The following is a 12724-nucleotide window of genomic DNA, read 5'->3' as shown; positions in this document are numbered from 1 at the left end:
GGGTATGGGTGGAGACTGAAAATTTGTGTTTAGTGTGGGTAACTAATGTGTGTTTTTCTTTTTTTTTTGTGAGAGGTACTATGTTAATGTTAATGTTCTAAATTTTTTGGGTAGGTGTGTATAATTAAACTTAGTCTGTTACAAGTGTTTCTACATTTTTTTTTCTAGTTAGTTTTTCTAAGTTTTGGCCACAATGTTAAAGACCAGAATCTGCCTTGGCAGAATTCTGAATTTGTCGGCCTTTTATTTGCATAAAATAATAAATGTGTATTTCTTTCTCTTTTATTATTATTACATAAATAAAGTAATGGATTTTCTAAACACAGATGACTTTGAAAAGGTCGACAGAGATCCGACAGGTCCATTCTTTAATAAATTAAAAAAGTCTTATACATGACCTTGGTAATCTTAGAATATTTTAATTCCACAAAACAAAAACTATATCCCATGAACCCTAAAACACCTCTATTATATGGGTTGCCAAAAGTCCATAAAACTAGCATGCCAATTAGACCTGTGGTTTCCTTTATTGACTCCCCTTGTTACCAGTTATCATCTTGGCTTAATAACGTTCTTAGAAATGTCTCAAACTTCAAAGCGCCATATTCTGTAACAAATTCATTGAATTTTGCCAAAAGCATTCAGAATATTCACGTTGCAGATACAGCCTAGCTTATATCACTAGACGTGAAAAACTTACTTCCAAGCATTCAACCCGCTGATTGTCTGGTCTTAGTCAAAGATCTTCTCAGGTGGAAACTTGATTCACTCTTGGTGGAAAATCTACTTTTGCTCCTTTCTACTGTGTTAGATCAAAATTTTTTCCAATTTAACAACCGTTTTTTCAAATAAAAAGAGGGACTAGCAATGGGCTCTTGTTTATCGCCATTTCTTAGTGAAGTATTTCTTAGTAACTTAGAAACAAAAATAATGAGCAGTAATTTTAAAAATAACATCATCCTTTATAAACGGTATGTGGATGATATATGTATGATTTGGAATGGAAGTGAGGTAGAGCTTACAAATTTCCATAATTATGTCAACTCTCTTCACTCTAAAATTGAGTTCACAATCGAACGGGAACAGAACAACACCTTAACATCATTAGATTTATTACTTAAGAGGGAAAGAAATAAGATATCCTTTGAAATATTTCGTAAACAAGCAACAACAGATAATATTATACAATATAATTCAACATCACCGTCCTCACATAAATTTGCTGCTTTCCATTCTTTGTTTTACAGACTCTTTAACATCCCACCTTCTCGTGAAGCTTTTAAAAAAGAATTCCTTACCATTAACTAATTAGTAGTCAGTAACTTTTTCCCTCTTAAATCTATATATAAAATGTATTTTCACTATGTGAACAAGTATAAATTATCATTAAATTTTATCAGACAACAAACAAACTATATCAAAAGTTTTAGGTCGTTTACTTTTTTTGGCATAACCCCAGCTTTTAAAACCAATAATACATTAAAAAGACATCAATTAAAACTAACTTTTTCAGGATTTTCAAAGTGCTCTCATTTCCTTAGTTCTGCTCGGATCCTGTTATAACCCGGTGTTTTCGTAATCTAGGTGACCCAAATAAGACGCTGGTATACTTAGTTTGTTTAAAAAAAAAAACAATTTTTGGTGAAAAAATTCGATACGGGGGGGTATACCCGAAAAATGAAAAATTCCAAAGTTTGAAGGTCGATATCTCGGCTTCTATAGGAGCTATCGGGAAAATTTCAACAGTTTTGTCTTAGTTTCGTCGTTCTGAATCCAACGAGACTATCCGTAAGGTCGTAGCTCTTCTATTAGCTGAGATACGGCATTTTTGATGCCCATTTTTGGCCTCAAAAACGGACGTCGAAAACGACTTTTTCAGGATTTTCAAAGTGCTCTCATTCCCTTAGTTCTGCTCGGATCCTGTTATAACCCGGTGTTTTCGTAATCTATGTGACCCAAATAAGACGCTGGTATACTTAGTTTGTTTTCAAAAAAAATCAATTTTTGGTGAAAAAATTCGATACGGGGGGGTATACCCAAAAAATGAAAAATTCCAAAGTTTGAAGGTCGATATCTCGGCTTCTATGGGAGCTATCGGGAAAATTCCAACGGTTTTGTCTTAGTTTCGTTGTTCTGAATCGAACGAGACTATCCGTAAGATCGTAGCTTTTACGATAGCTGAGATATGGCATTTTTGATGCCCATTTTTGGCCTCAAAAACGGACGTCGAAAACGACTTTATCAGGATTTTCAAAGTGCTCTCATTCCCTTAGTTCTGCTCGGATCCTGTTATAACCCGGTGTTTTCGTAATCTAGGTGACCCAAATAAGACGCTGGTATACTTAGTTTGTTTTCAAAAAAAATCAATTTTTGGTGAAAAAATTCGATACGGGGGGGTATACCCGAAAAATGAAAAATTCCAAAGTTTGAAGGTCGATATCTCGGCTTCTATGGGAGCTATCGGGAAAATTCCAACGGTTTTGTCTTAGTTTCGTTGTTCTGAATCGAACGAGACTATCCGTAAGATCGTAGCTTTTACGATAGCTGAGATATGGCATTTTTGATGCCCATTTTTGGCCTCAAAAACGGACGTCGAAAACGACTTTATCAGGATTTTCAAAGTGCTCTCATTCCCTTAGTTCTGCTCGGATCCTGTTATAACCCGGTGTTTTCGTAATCTAGGTGACCCAAATAAGACGCTGGTATACTTAGTTTGTTTTCAAAAAAAATCAATTTTTGGTGAAAAAATTCGATACGGGGGGGTATACCCGAAAAATGAAAAATTCCAAAGTTTGAAGGTCGATATCTCGGCTTCTATGGGAGCTATCGGGAAAATTCCAACGGTTTTGTCTTAGTTTCGTTGTTCTGAATCGAACGAGACTATCCGTAAGATCGTAGCTTTTACGATAGCTGAGATATGGCATTTTTGATGCCCATTTTTGGCCTCAAAAACGGACGTCTAAAACGACTTTTTCAGGATTTTCAAAGTGCTCTCATTCCCTTAGTTCTGCTCGGATCAAGTTATAACCCGGTGTTTTCATAATCTAGGTGACCCAAATAAGACGCTGGTATACTTAGTTTGATTTCGAAAAAAATCAATTTTTGGTGAAAAAATTCGATACGGGGGGGTATACCCGAAAAATGAAAAATTCCAAAGTTTGAAGGTCGATATCTCGGCTTCTATAGGAGCTATCGGGAAAATTTCAACAGTTTTGTCTTAGTTTCGTCGTTCTGAATCCAACGAGACTATCCGTAAGGTCGTAGCTCTTCTATTAGCTGAGATACGGCATTTTTGATGCCCATTTTTGGCCTCAAAAACGGACGTCGAAAACGACTTTTTCAGGATTTTCAAAGTGCTCTCATTCCCTTAGTTCTGCTCGGATCCTGTTATAACCCTGTGTTTTCGTAATCTAGGTGACCCAAATAAGACGCTGGTATACTTAGTTTGATTTCGAAAAAAATCACTTTTTGGTGAAAAAATTCGATACGGGGGGGTATACCCGAAAAATGAAAAATTCCAAAGTTTGAAGGTCGATATCTCGGCTTCTATAGGAGCTATCGGGAAAATTCCAACGGTTTTGTCTTAGTTTCGTCGTTCTGAAGCCGACGAGACCATCCTCAAGGTTGTAGCTCTTCTAATAGCTGAGATACGGCATTTTTGATGCCCATTTTTGGCCTTAAAAACGGACGTCGAAAACGACTTTTTCAGGATTTTCAAAGTGCTCTCATTCCCTTAGTTCTGCTCGGATCCTGTTATAACCCGGTGTTTTCGTAATCTAGGTGACCCAAATAAGACGCTGGTATACTTAGTTTGATTTCGAAAAAAATCAATTTTTGGTGAAAAAATTCGATACGGGGGGGTATACCCAAAAAATGAAAAATTCCAAAGTTTGAAGGTCGATATCTCGGCTTCTATGGGAGCTATCGGGAAAATTCGAATGGTTTTGTCTTAGTTTCGTCGTTCTGAATCCAACGAGACCATCCGTAAGATCGTAGCTCTTCTAATAGCTGAGATACGGCATTTTTGATGCCCATTTTTGGCCTTAAAAACGGACGTCAAAAACGACTTTTTCAGGATTTTCAAAGTGCTCTCATTCCCTTAGTTCTGCTCGGATCAAGTTATAACCCCGTGTTTTCATAATCTAGGTGACCCAAATAAGACGCTGGTATACTTAGTTTGATTTCGAAAAAATCAATTTTTGGTGAAAAAATTCGATACGGGGGGGTATACCCGAAAAATGAAAAATTCCAAAGTTTGAAGGTCGATATCTCGGCTTCTATGGGAGCTATCGGGAAAATTCGAACGGTTTTGTCTTAGTTTCGTCGTTCTGAATCCAACGAGACCATCCGTAAGATCGTAGCTCTTCTAATAGCTGAGATATGGCATTTTTGATGCCCATAAACTATTCACGCTATCTTCTCCGGGAGTTTATGAGATTAGGTGTAAAAAGTGCCCTGCAGTGTACGTCGGCCAGTCTGGTAGGAAGATTTCTACTAGGATTAGTGAACACAAGGTCCAATATAATAAATTTAAAAATACCGATATCACAGTCACCAGATCGGCTTTTGCTAATCACCTCCTCGACTCCAAACATAATTTTCCTGACAGCCGAAATATAAAAATACTTCATCAATGCAACAAAAGTAAAAAACTAGACTTGTTGGAGACAATGGAAATTAGTAAAGCTTTTAAAAGCCCAGATCTGTCCTGTATTAATAAAAGGTTTGATTTTGATGGCCACCTAGTTTTTAATAACCTTAAATAGTTCTAGACTCTTAAATGATGGTTAGATTTCTAAAATTTATAAAGTGATTTGATTGTTTAGTTGAGTTCTTTGTACATAGACAGTGCCACTTTATTGTAAGCTTTGTTTACTTATATGTCAGGTGTTTTGTATATGTTATGGTAAGTTTTTGTTGAATTTTCCTTTTTTCGGGTTACACAATTTTAATTATTGTTTAGGTCTGATGATGCTCTAGTTGAGCGAAACATGTAACCTTTGTAATTTTATTAAATGTATTTATGATGCTGTAGATTTCGTGTTTTTACCTTTTATAAAAGAAAAAGTTAGAGTTCAAAACTTATATCAATTTAAATATAAAACTAATCCTAATATAAGAGTTCCACAATACTCCTTTTTGAAAATCGAACAATTTGAAACTAACATTACACGGGCAGACGAGAAATATTTTAAAAAATATCCACAGTTACATAGAAATTTACTGATAATTTTTATGCAAGAATATTATCATGCAAAAAAATTAAAACATTTTGATCCCACAACGAAGAATTTCAATTTTACCGGAAAATTTTTTTTATCCCAACGAGAATAAGAAATATACTTGTAATGAATATTATTATGTAAATTTAACTTCTATCAGGGACTTTCTGCTTTAAAAAATGCCTTGGTATTCTGCTCGACACTTACAGTTATTAATTTATTTATATTTAAGTATATCTCTAAAGGTTTCAACCACACAGTTATTCTTTATGATCTAATCCCTATTAAATTATTATTTTTAATTACTACTTCTAATTCTTTATTTATTTATTTATTTATTTATTACAAGTTCAGGTTGCGAACAGTACACAAGTACCAAAAAAGCATCCACTGTGTATATATAACAAACTTATGATAGGTTTACCAAATATTGTCTTAAATTTACATGTTACGTGTGTAGATACAATCAAAAAGAAAAGGGAAATTTAGATGAATACACTAATGAGATTAAATAGAGCGTAAACTGTTACAAGTTCTGAATTAAATAAACAAAAATAAAATTATTCGATCTTTTTTAAAAAGTAGGTTTTTAATTGGCTTTTGTAGGATCCTATCGGCGTTCCAAAAATATCCGAATTCAGAAAATTGTTGTAAAAATTAAAAACATTTTGAATTTTGAAACTTCTTGAACGAATAAGAACTTTTTGATATAATTTTAAATTGTAATTGAATACAATTTTGGTTATAGCCTTGAAGAAGACCTAAATAAACGTTTGAAATATTATTTCGTCAAAGATCATTTAATTAAATTCAAATAAGTTTTCAAATTCTGATACTACTATCTTACTACGCTAAATTGCACAAATGCTTATTATTAATTAAAATGTGTTAAAATGATCATTTTTCTTTTTTCATTAAGAAATTAGAAATGAGAGCTATGTAATAAGCAAAAAACTTAATCAAACTTAAGCTTAATAAATCCTGCTTACCTGCTTATAAATCTGTTCCTTTAGCTTGGATACCTGCACTTGATATTCGATCGGATCATTGAAAGAGTTTTTAGACGGTATCCATTCGATGGTGCACGTGCGCTGCTCCACTTCCACCACTTTGGGGGACTTAAGAACCGCCGGTGGCGCAATATTCGTGCTGAACTCGAATTCAGAGGAAAAGTCGCCTACGCCTGCATCATTTGTGGCATTTATCCTAAAACACACATTCATTAAACTTATTTCACTTAGTCTGTACCGGAAATTTACCTAAATCTGTAGGTGGTAAGTTCATGTAACTTATTGACTTTGCAGGTAAACGCAGTTCCTTTGTAGACACACTGCCATTCTTTCGATCTTACATTTTCCATTTCCAAAGAAAATTGGGTGTAGTCTAAGTTTTTACCTAAAATTTGAATTAATAACAAAATATGATCTCAGAGGATTGTTAGCCAACTTTACCTTCTCCCCATTTGAGTTTAAGGTAATTGTGACCAGTCCCGATACATTCCAAAGATGGCGGTGCAGGTGGTAACCTTAAAGTTGCTGTTCTCCATGTGGATGAGAAAGCTCCCGGTCCGACGGCATTGACGGCTTGAATTTTGATCTAAAATAATTTGTAAAGTATTTTAGTTGCCAGAAAGGAGGAAAAATTATTTGGACCAACTTATTAATGAGTGAGTTTTAAAGTAATAATTCTGTAAGAAAGTGCACGTGTTCCAACCTTACAATAAACTAAAAATAGTTAGGATCAATGCCAGTTTTTTAAGTAAATACGGGCAATATGAAAAAAAAAATTATTTATTTATTAAACTAGGTGAAAAGGATCAAATAAACTAATACTTCATTTAGTTGTGATGTTGGTGGACAAGTGTTTCTCATTTTGAACTAAATTTAATGTTTGCTTGAAGCGGCAATAAAACTAAAAGTCAAACTACATTAGAGTTACACTATGAAACTTTAAACAGCATTGGCGAAATTCCTGGATTAAGCTCTAGACAAACAGCCCAGGATTTTAGATATTTGTCTGATGAATTTTGTACAAAAATTGTTTAAGCCAAAACTACGTTCAACCTACTCAAAAATTTCATCTTCGGGATTTGCCAGGATACTTATACTACACATAATCCTTAAGTGGATATTTGAAAACTGCGAATGAAATCATATTTTTTTATTGCGCACAGTTTTTACTGAATAGAGTCAATTTAATGATGGAGTAGGCGATTGACATCACAATTTTTAATTGCGCGCAGTTTTTACTGCATACACTCAATTTAATGATGAAGTAGTAAGTTTTTACAACATCCATGTCAACTGTAGTCAATCCATCAATTTTCATCCATCATGTCCAATCCATCAATTTTTGCCATAAAACTGTAGTCAAATACCATATTTGTGCCCACAAATCTATAGATAACCAGTCTCATTCACCACCTTAAATTAAAGATAACTTATTTTGAAAGTAATAAATTATTATACCCTCCAAAAAATTGAAAACCTGATAATTTTCAGTACATTTAAGGCATAACCATAGTCATAATTAAAATGTTTACAATGTTTATAATGTTTTTTTTTTTGATATGGCTGTCGCTTAGTGAAAACGAATTTTATGACGTACCCAACAAGCATTTTGCTCCAATAGGCTACACTTAGGAAAAATTACTTAACAAATATGTAAAATTTGTTTTGTTTGAAAAAAGCATTTATTTCCTTAAATAATTATAAAGTATAATTACACCTGAAGGCTAAGCAGGCAAAAACTAGTAATTTAATACTTAATTTTAGTTTTAATTGACATGTAACCAAAATAATCGGGTTAACATTATTAACTAAGCACTATCCTGTAGCACTGTAAAAAACTGGTATAACGATTTTAATCATGGCCGACGTTCGCTCCAGGACGAATTCCGTAAAGGTCGTCCAAAATCGGTTGTTGGGCCAAAAAGTATGCGATGCTGCGTGTGAACTGTTAAAACAAGATCGGCATATGACATCCCGTGTGTAATATTGAGGCGTTTTTGAGCATTAGTACAAGCATCAATAAGATACTGCATGAAGATTTGTCAAAAGACAATCCTTGACTGACAATGGCTCAAATGCAAGCTCGTGTTGATTGGTGCAAGGAAATTTGAAAAAAATACGTTCAAGATGCATCAAAGGCGCTGTGGCGGTTACATTCCACACTAATTTTAGCGCTCTACTGCACGGAGCAGAGACCCTCCTAATTTCTTAAGGGATTTGCCCAAGGGTTCGCTTCACTTTGGGAAACCGAATTCAACACAACTTTATTAAACCCGATTAATTCATAAAATGGTCCAAAATATAGTCTACAAAACAATACGTTGTACAAATCACTACTAAAAGCTTAACTAAACATCTAAAAGCTTAGTTGAAACATACCGGGGAAGTACCGCCGCGAGCTATAAATAGCACATAAAAGATACCGATCGTGAGTACCGAATACCGTGAGCAAAGTTCAAGACGGAGATCGACCGTGCGAAGGGCAACCGCGACCTACTTTTTACTTGGTCGATCGACGACTTTATACTGCATACTTCTTGATTGATTTAAGGTGGACGACGAACGGCGACGCGCGTAATTAATACGTCACAGTTACATTATTTAAGTCCAAAGTTAGATGGCGTCACTATAATTGTTTTTTTAAGCCTTTTTCTATTATTGTCCTTATAACTAAAGTTGTGCTGGTCACAACAGGCGCTATGTATGTATAACATCTACGCAGGTGGCGAATCATAGATCATGGTTTTTTAAGATAAGCCAAATCCAACAAAAGTTGATTGAGGAAGAAGCACATCAAAGCAAATAATTGCTTGTTTCTTGGGCATTACCGGTACAGTGGCGTTAGAAAAACGTAGGACGGTCTATTCTGAATGGTACACGACCATTTGTTGTTTGCTAGAAGTGATTGGAGAAATTAAAAAAAAGCAAAATAGGTGAATCATTCTTCATCATGACAATGCGAGCTCTCACACATCGGCTCAAACAAAGGAATTTTTGATTGACCAAAACATCGAATAGATGGATCATCCGCCGTACAGTCGTGATTTGGTACTTTATGACTTTTTTTTAATTCCCGCATATCAAAAATAAATTACAAGGTCACCGATTTTCGACATCAGAAGAAGTGGTTGATGAATTCAAAACCCATGTTTTGGAGTCACTTCAATCGGAGTCGAAAAAGTGTTTCCGAAATTGATTCAAACGCATACAAATGTGTCTTGAACATCCTGAAGAATATTTTAAAAAACAATAAAACGAATTTTGATTGTAAATATTTGTGTTTTCACTATTGGGAAGAATATAAAAAGCAACCCTCATAAACTTTGTATAACACCTCGTATAAACTTACCTTATACTGAACCTCTGGCTGTAAATCTTCTATCGTATACTCAGTAACAGGTCCGTCAGTTTCAATAACTCTATCCCCGAGCTCAATATTATAAAACAAAATTTCCGCTCCATTACAAGCGGGTTCCGCCCATAGTAAAGCTATCGTGGTAGGAGTAACTTCGCTCCGCAAAATGGACACTGCTGAGGGCGCTGCCGCCGGTGTGTCCACCGAAACCACGCAACTAAAAGGTCCCGCACCGGCCGCATTAAATGCTTGCACTCTAAAATAGTATTTCTTGAACGGCGTGAGATTTTTCGCTTCATAACTGGTTTGGGGTCCTTGGTAAATATTGACGAATTGGCTCAGATCTTCGGGAGATTCGGGGTTCATTTCCAATCGGTACTCGGTTACGAGGGCGCCGTTACTGATCGGTTCGTTCCACTCAATTGTCACTTGGAATGGCGATTGGCACTTTAGGATTGGGGCGGAGGGTGCCCCGGGCGGAGCTGCCCCCGATACGATTTTAAGGGTTTCGGACCAGGGACCGGCGCATATTCTGTTAACCGCCCTTACTGCAAATGCGTACTCTTTGCCTGGAAATTATTAATTTTTTAATGAGGAAAATTTGCTAAAAGATTTAAGTCATAAAATGCAATGAAAACTATTTTTCCGTGATTACTTGATTAAAAATTAAAACTTTCAACATATACATGGCATCCTTTTTTAAAATTTAAAAAAAATGATTTTTTCTATGAGTATAAAACAAAAACTAGCAAATAGAGTACTATTGTTATTAGAATACTATTTTCTATCGAAATGCCTAGTGGACTATGGGACACTTGCTATATTAGCAAGTGTCCCATTTAAAATAAGAAAGTTAGTGTGATTTCCTGTAGAACCGAAAGTAATGGACAATATTAAGACATGCTAAAATATGCTCTTATAAATATTCTATCGATATACCAAATATCATTTGTTTATCTTAAAAAGTAAAAAAGTTATTAAGTGTTCCCTCTTTTCTGTATCATCCGGTATATTCTGTGGTTTTTACAGCTAGTACAGAGTTCTCTAGTCTACCGGTTTGTTTAAATTATATTTTTATTATATTTTAATTGTATTACCTCTGGCATACTGGCTTTGGGTAACTGGCCTTAATGTGTGATATCTACGTTTTTATCCTGTAATATGTGCTATTTTAATTTTTTTTTAAGTGTTTTTGATAGTTTTACCTTCTTTCTTCTTGAAACTCTACAAGCATATTATCATTTATATACATAATTGCTAACTTATATTTTTTTAACAAATATTTAAAAAAAGTTTTTAAACACGATTTATTTCTATCTATTGTAGAGTTCTGAAGAGGAATTAAAAATAATTCAAAACTTTTTACCCACCAAATTACCCAATTTACCCTAGTTAAACCAATTTACACAAAACACTAATTTCTAACTTGCTTTTAATTTTTAATTGAGAAAACCTGTCAGGGTTGTTGTGTCTTAGTGTAAAGATCGCGTTTTCTATCTTATCTAAATTCAAGTAAATACGAGACCATTGGACTTAAACCATTTAAGTAAAGTAATTCCAAGAAATAGTCCACCTTTTCTCAAAGAGACCGGCTTACATTAAATAGTAATAAAAACAAACTACAAGTCACAGGTCTCAAATTTATTAATTATTAAAGTCAAAGGATTACACGTGTTTCGAATGATGCTTCTGATGAATTCTGATGATGCCTAGTATGGGCGAAACACTTGTAATCCTCTAACTTTAATTTAATAAATTTGAGACCTGTGACTTGGAGTTTGTTTTCATTACTATTTAAGTAAAGTAAGTTTCTTACCTGGAATGATGCCCTGAGCAACGGTACATTCCGTCTCTTTGCTTTTATGCACAATGAGCCTACTGGAATCCGGATTGGTCATTTCCAGTTCGTAATCCAATACTGGCGCCCCACCGTTGTAGTCCGGTTCCGTCCATCTCACCGTTAAAGCGTCCGGTTTCGCTTTTCCGATCAGTTTTGGAATTCCGCACATGCCGGGACCGATAGCCTCAGTGGTAACCGTGCAGGGATCGGAAGGGTTGCTCTGTCCACCAGCCGATGCACAACTTACCCTAGAATATAATTATTAGTTTTTTTCAATTCAAATTCAAATATATTACTTAAAATTGTACAGTATTTTTACAAAGTTAGTGTTTGTGCCCTAAGTAACAAGTGACTTGTCGGGACATATTATTTCAGAATACAATAACACTGCACAACAAATCGAAGGTTATTTTATGTTGACTGAAATATTTTTATTGTTGTTTACTAATTCGAGGCACCTGATTTCGAATCTGTCATCAGTTTTACTCTAACAGCTCGAGTTGTTTAGATATAGCTACGTTCTTCTCATTTATCTTTATTTTTGGTTTTTTATCTATTATAGTCGCGTTTTAGATAAATTATTGTAATTTTCATCATGACTTCGCTAAGAAGGGTCTGCATTAACGATCCGAATTGTTTTTGTTCTAGTTGTGGTGAATATGTTTTTCAAAAATGTCGATTGAATATGTCAGACTTTGTGAAACGAGCGTATTTAGAGTGTTTTGGTTTTCCTTTGGAAACAGATAACAAGTGCTGGGTGCCCAATATTGTGTGCAAAATTTGTGTTGAAGAATTACGTTTATGGGCCACTAAGAAGAGACTCTCTTTTAAATTCCAATCCCCAATGATTTGGCGTGAACCTTTAAATCATCACGATGACTGCTATTTTTGCGTTGTTAATATAAAAGGAATCAACAAGACGAACTGCTCCAAATGGATTTACCCCACATCAACATCAGCTGTGAGGCCTGTAAGGAGCTCAAAAGATACATCTTTACCATTACCATCTACATCTATAGAAAGTTCTGATGAATTGAATGAACTGAGTAGCATGAGCGATGACGAGTTTGTTCCAGAAAATCTCTTTGAACCAAAACCATTCGATCAAAGTGCACTTGATGATTTAATTAGAGACCTTGGACTATCCAAAACTTCACCAAAAAAAAACTTTCCAAAACGTCTGAATTATTGGCCTCCAGATTAAAAGAGAGAAATCTTTTAACTAAAGAAACTAAAGTTTCTTATTACCGCACTCGAGAAAAAGACTTACTTCTCTTTTTCGCTGAGGAGGATAATT

General features: G+C 34.8%; 1 protein-coding gene across 4 annotated transcripts in view; it reads right to left on the bottom strand.

Moving 5' to 3' along the window:
• Positions 1-12724, bottom strand: part of LOC126735713 (fibronectin type-III domain-containing protein 3A) — a 259517-nt gene that overhangs the window by 20783 nt on the left and 226010 nt on the right. For all 4 annotated transcript variants that reach the window (XM_050439790.1, XM_050439791.1, XM_050439792.1 and 1 more), the window contains 5 exons: positions 11404-11675; positions 9582-10156; positions 6674-6818; positions 6482-6617; positions 6212-6428 (listed from right to left, as the gene is read on the bottom strand). In XM_050439790.1, coding sequence (XP_050295747.1) covers positions 6212-6428; positions 6482-6617; positions 6674-6818; positions 9582-10156; positions 11404-11675 — 1345 coding nt within the window. The remainder of the gene's footprint in view (positions 1-6211; positions 6429-6481; positions 6618-6673; positions 6819-9581; positions 10157-11403; positions 11676-12724) is intronic.

Source organism: Anthonomus grandis, chromosome 4 (assembly GCF_022605725.1).
Source record: "Anthonomus grandis grandis chromosome 4, icAntGran1.3, whole genome shotgun sequence".
Lineage (NCBI taxonomy): Eukaryota > Metazoa > Arthropoda > Insecta > Coleoptera > Curculionidae > Anthonomus > Anthonomus grandis.
Note: the sequence above shows the minus strand (reverse complement) of the source record. Positions and strands in the feature narration are given on the sequence as shown.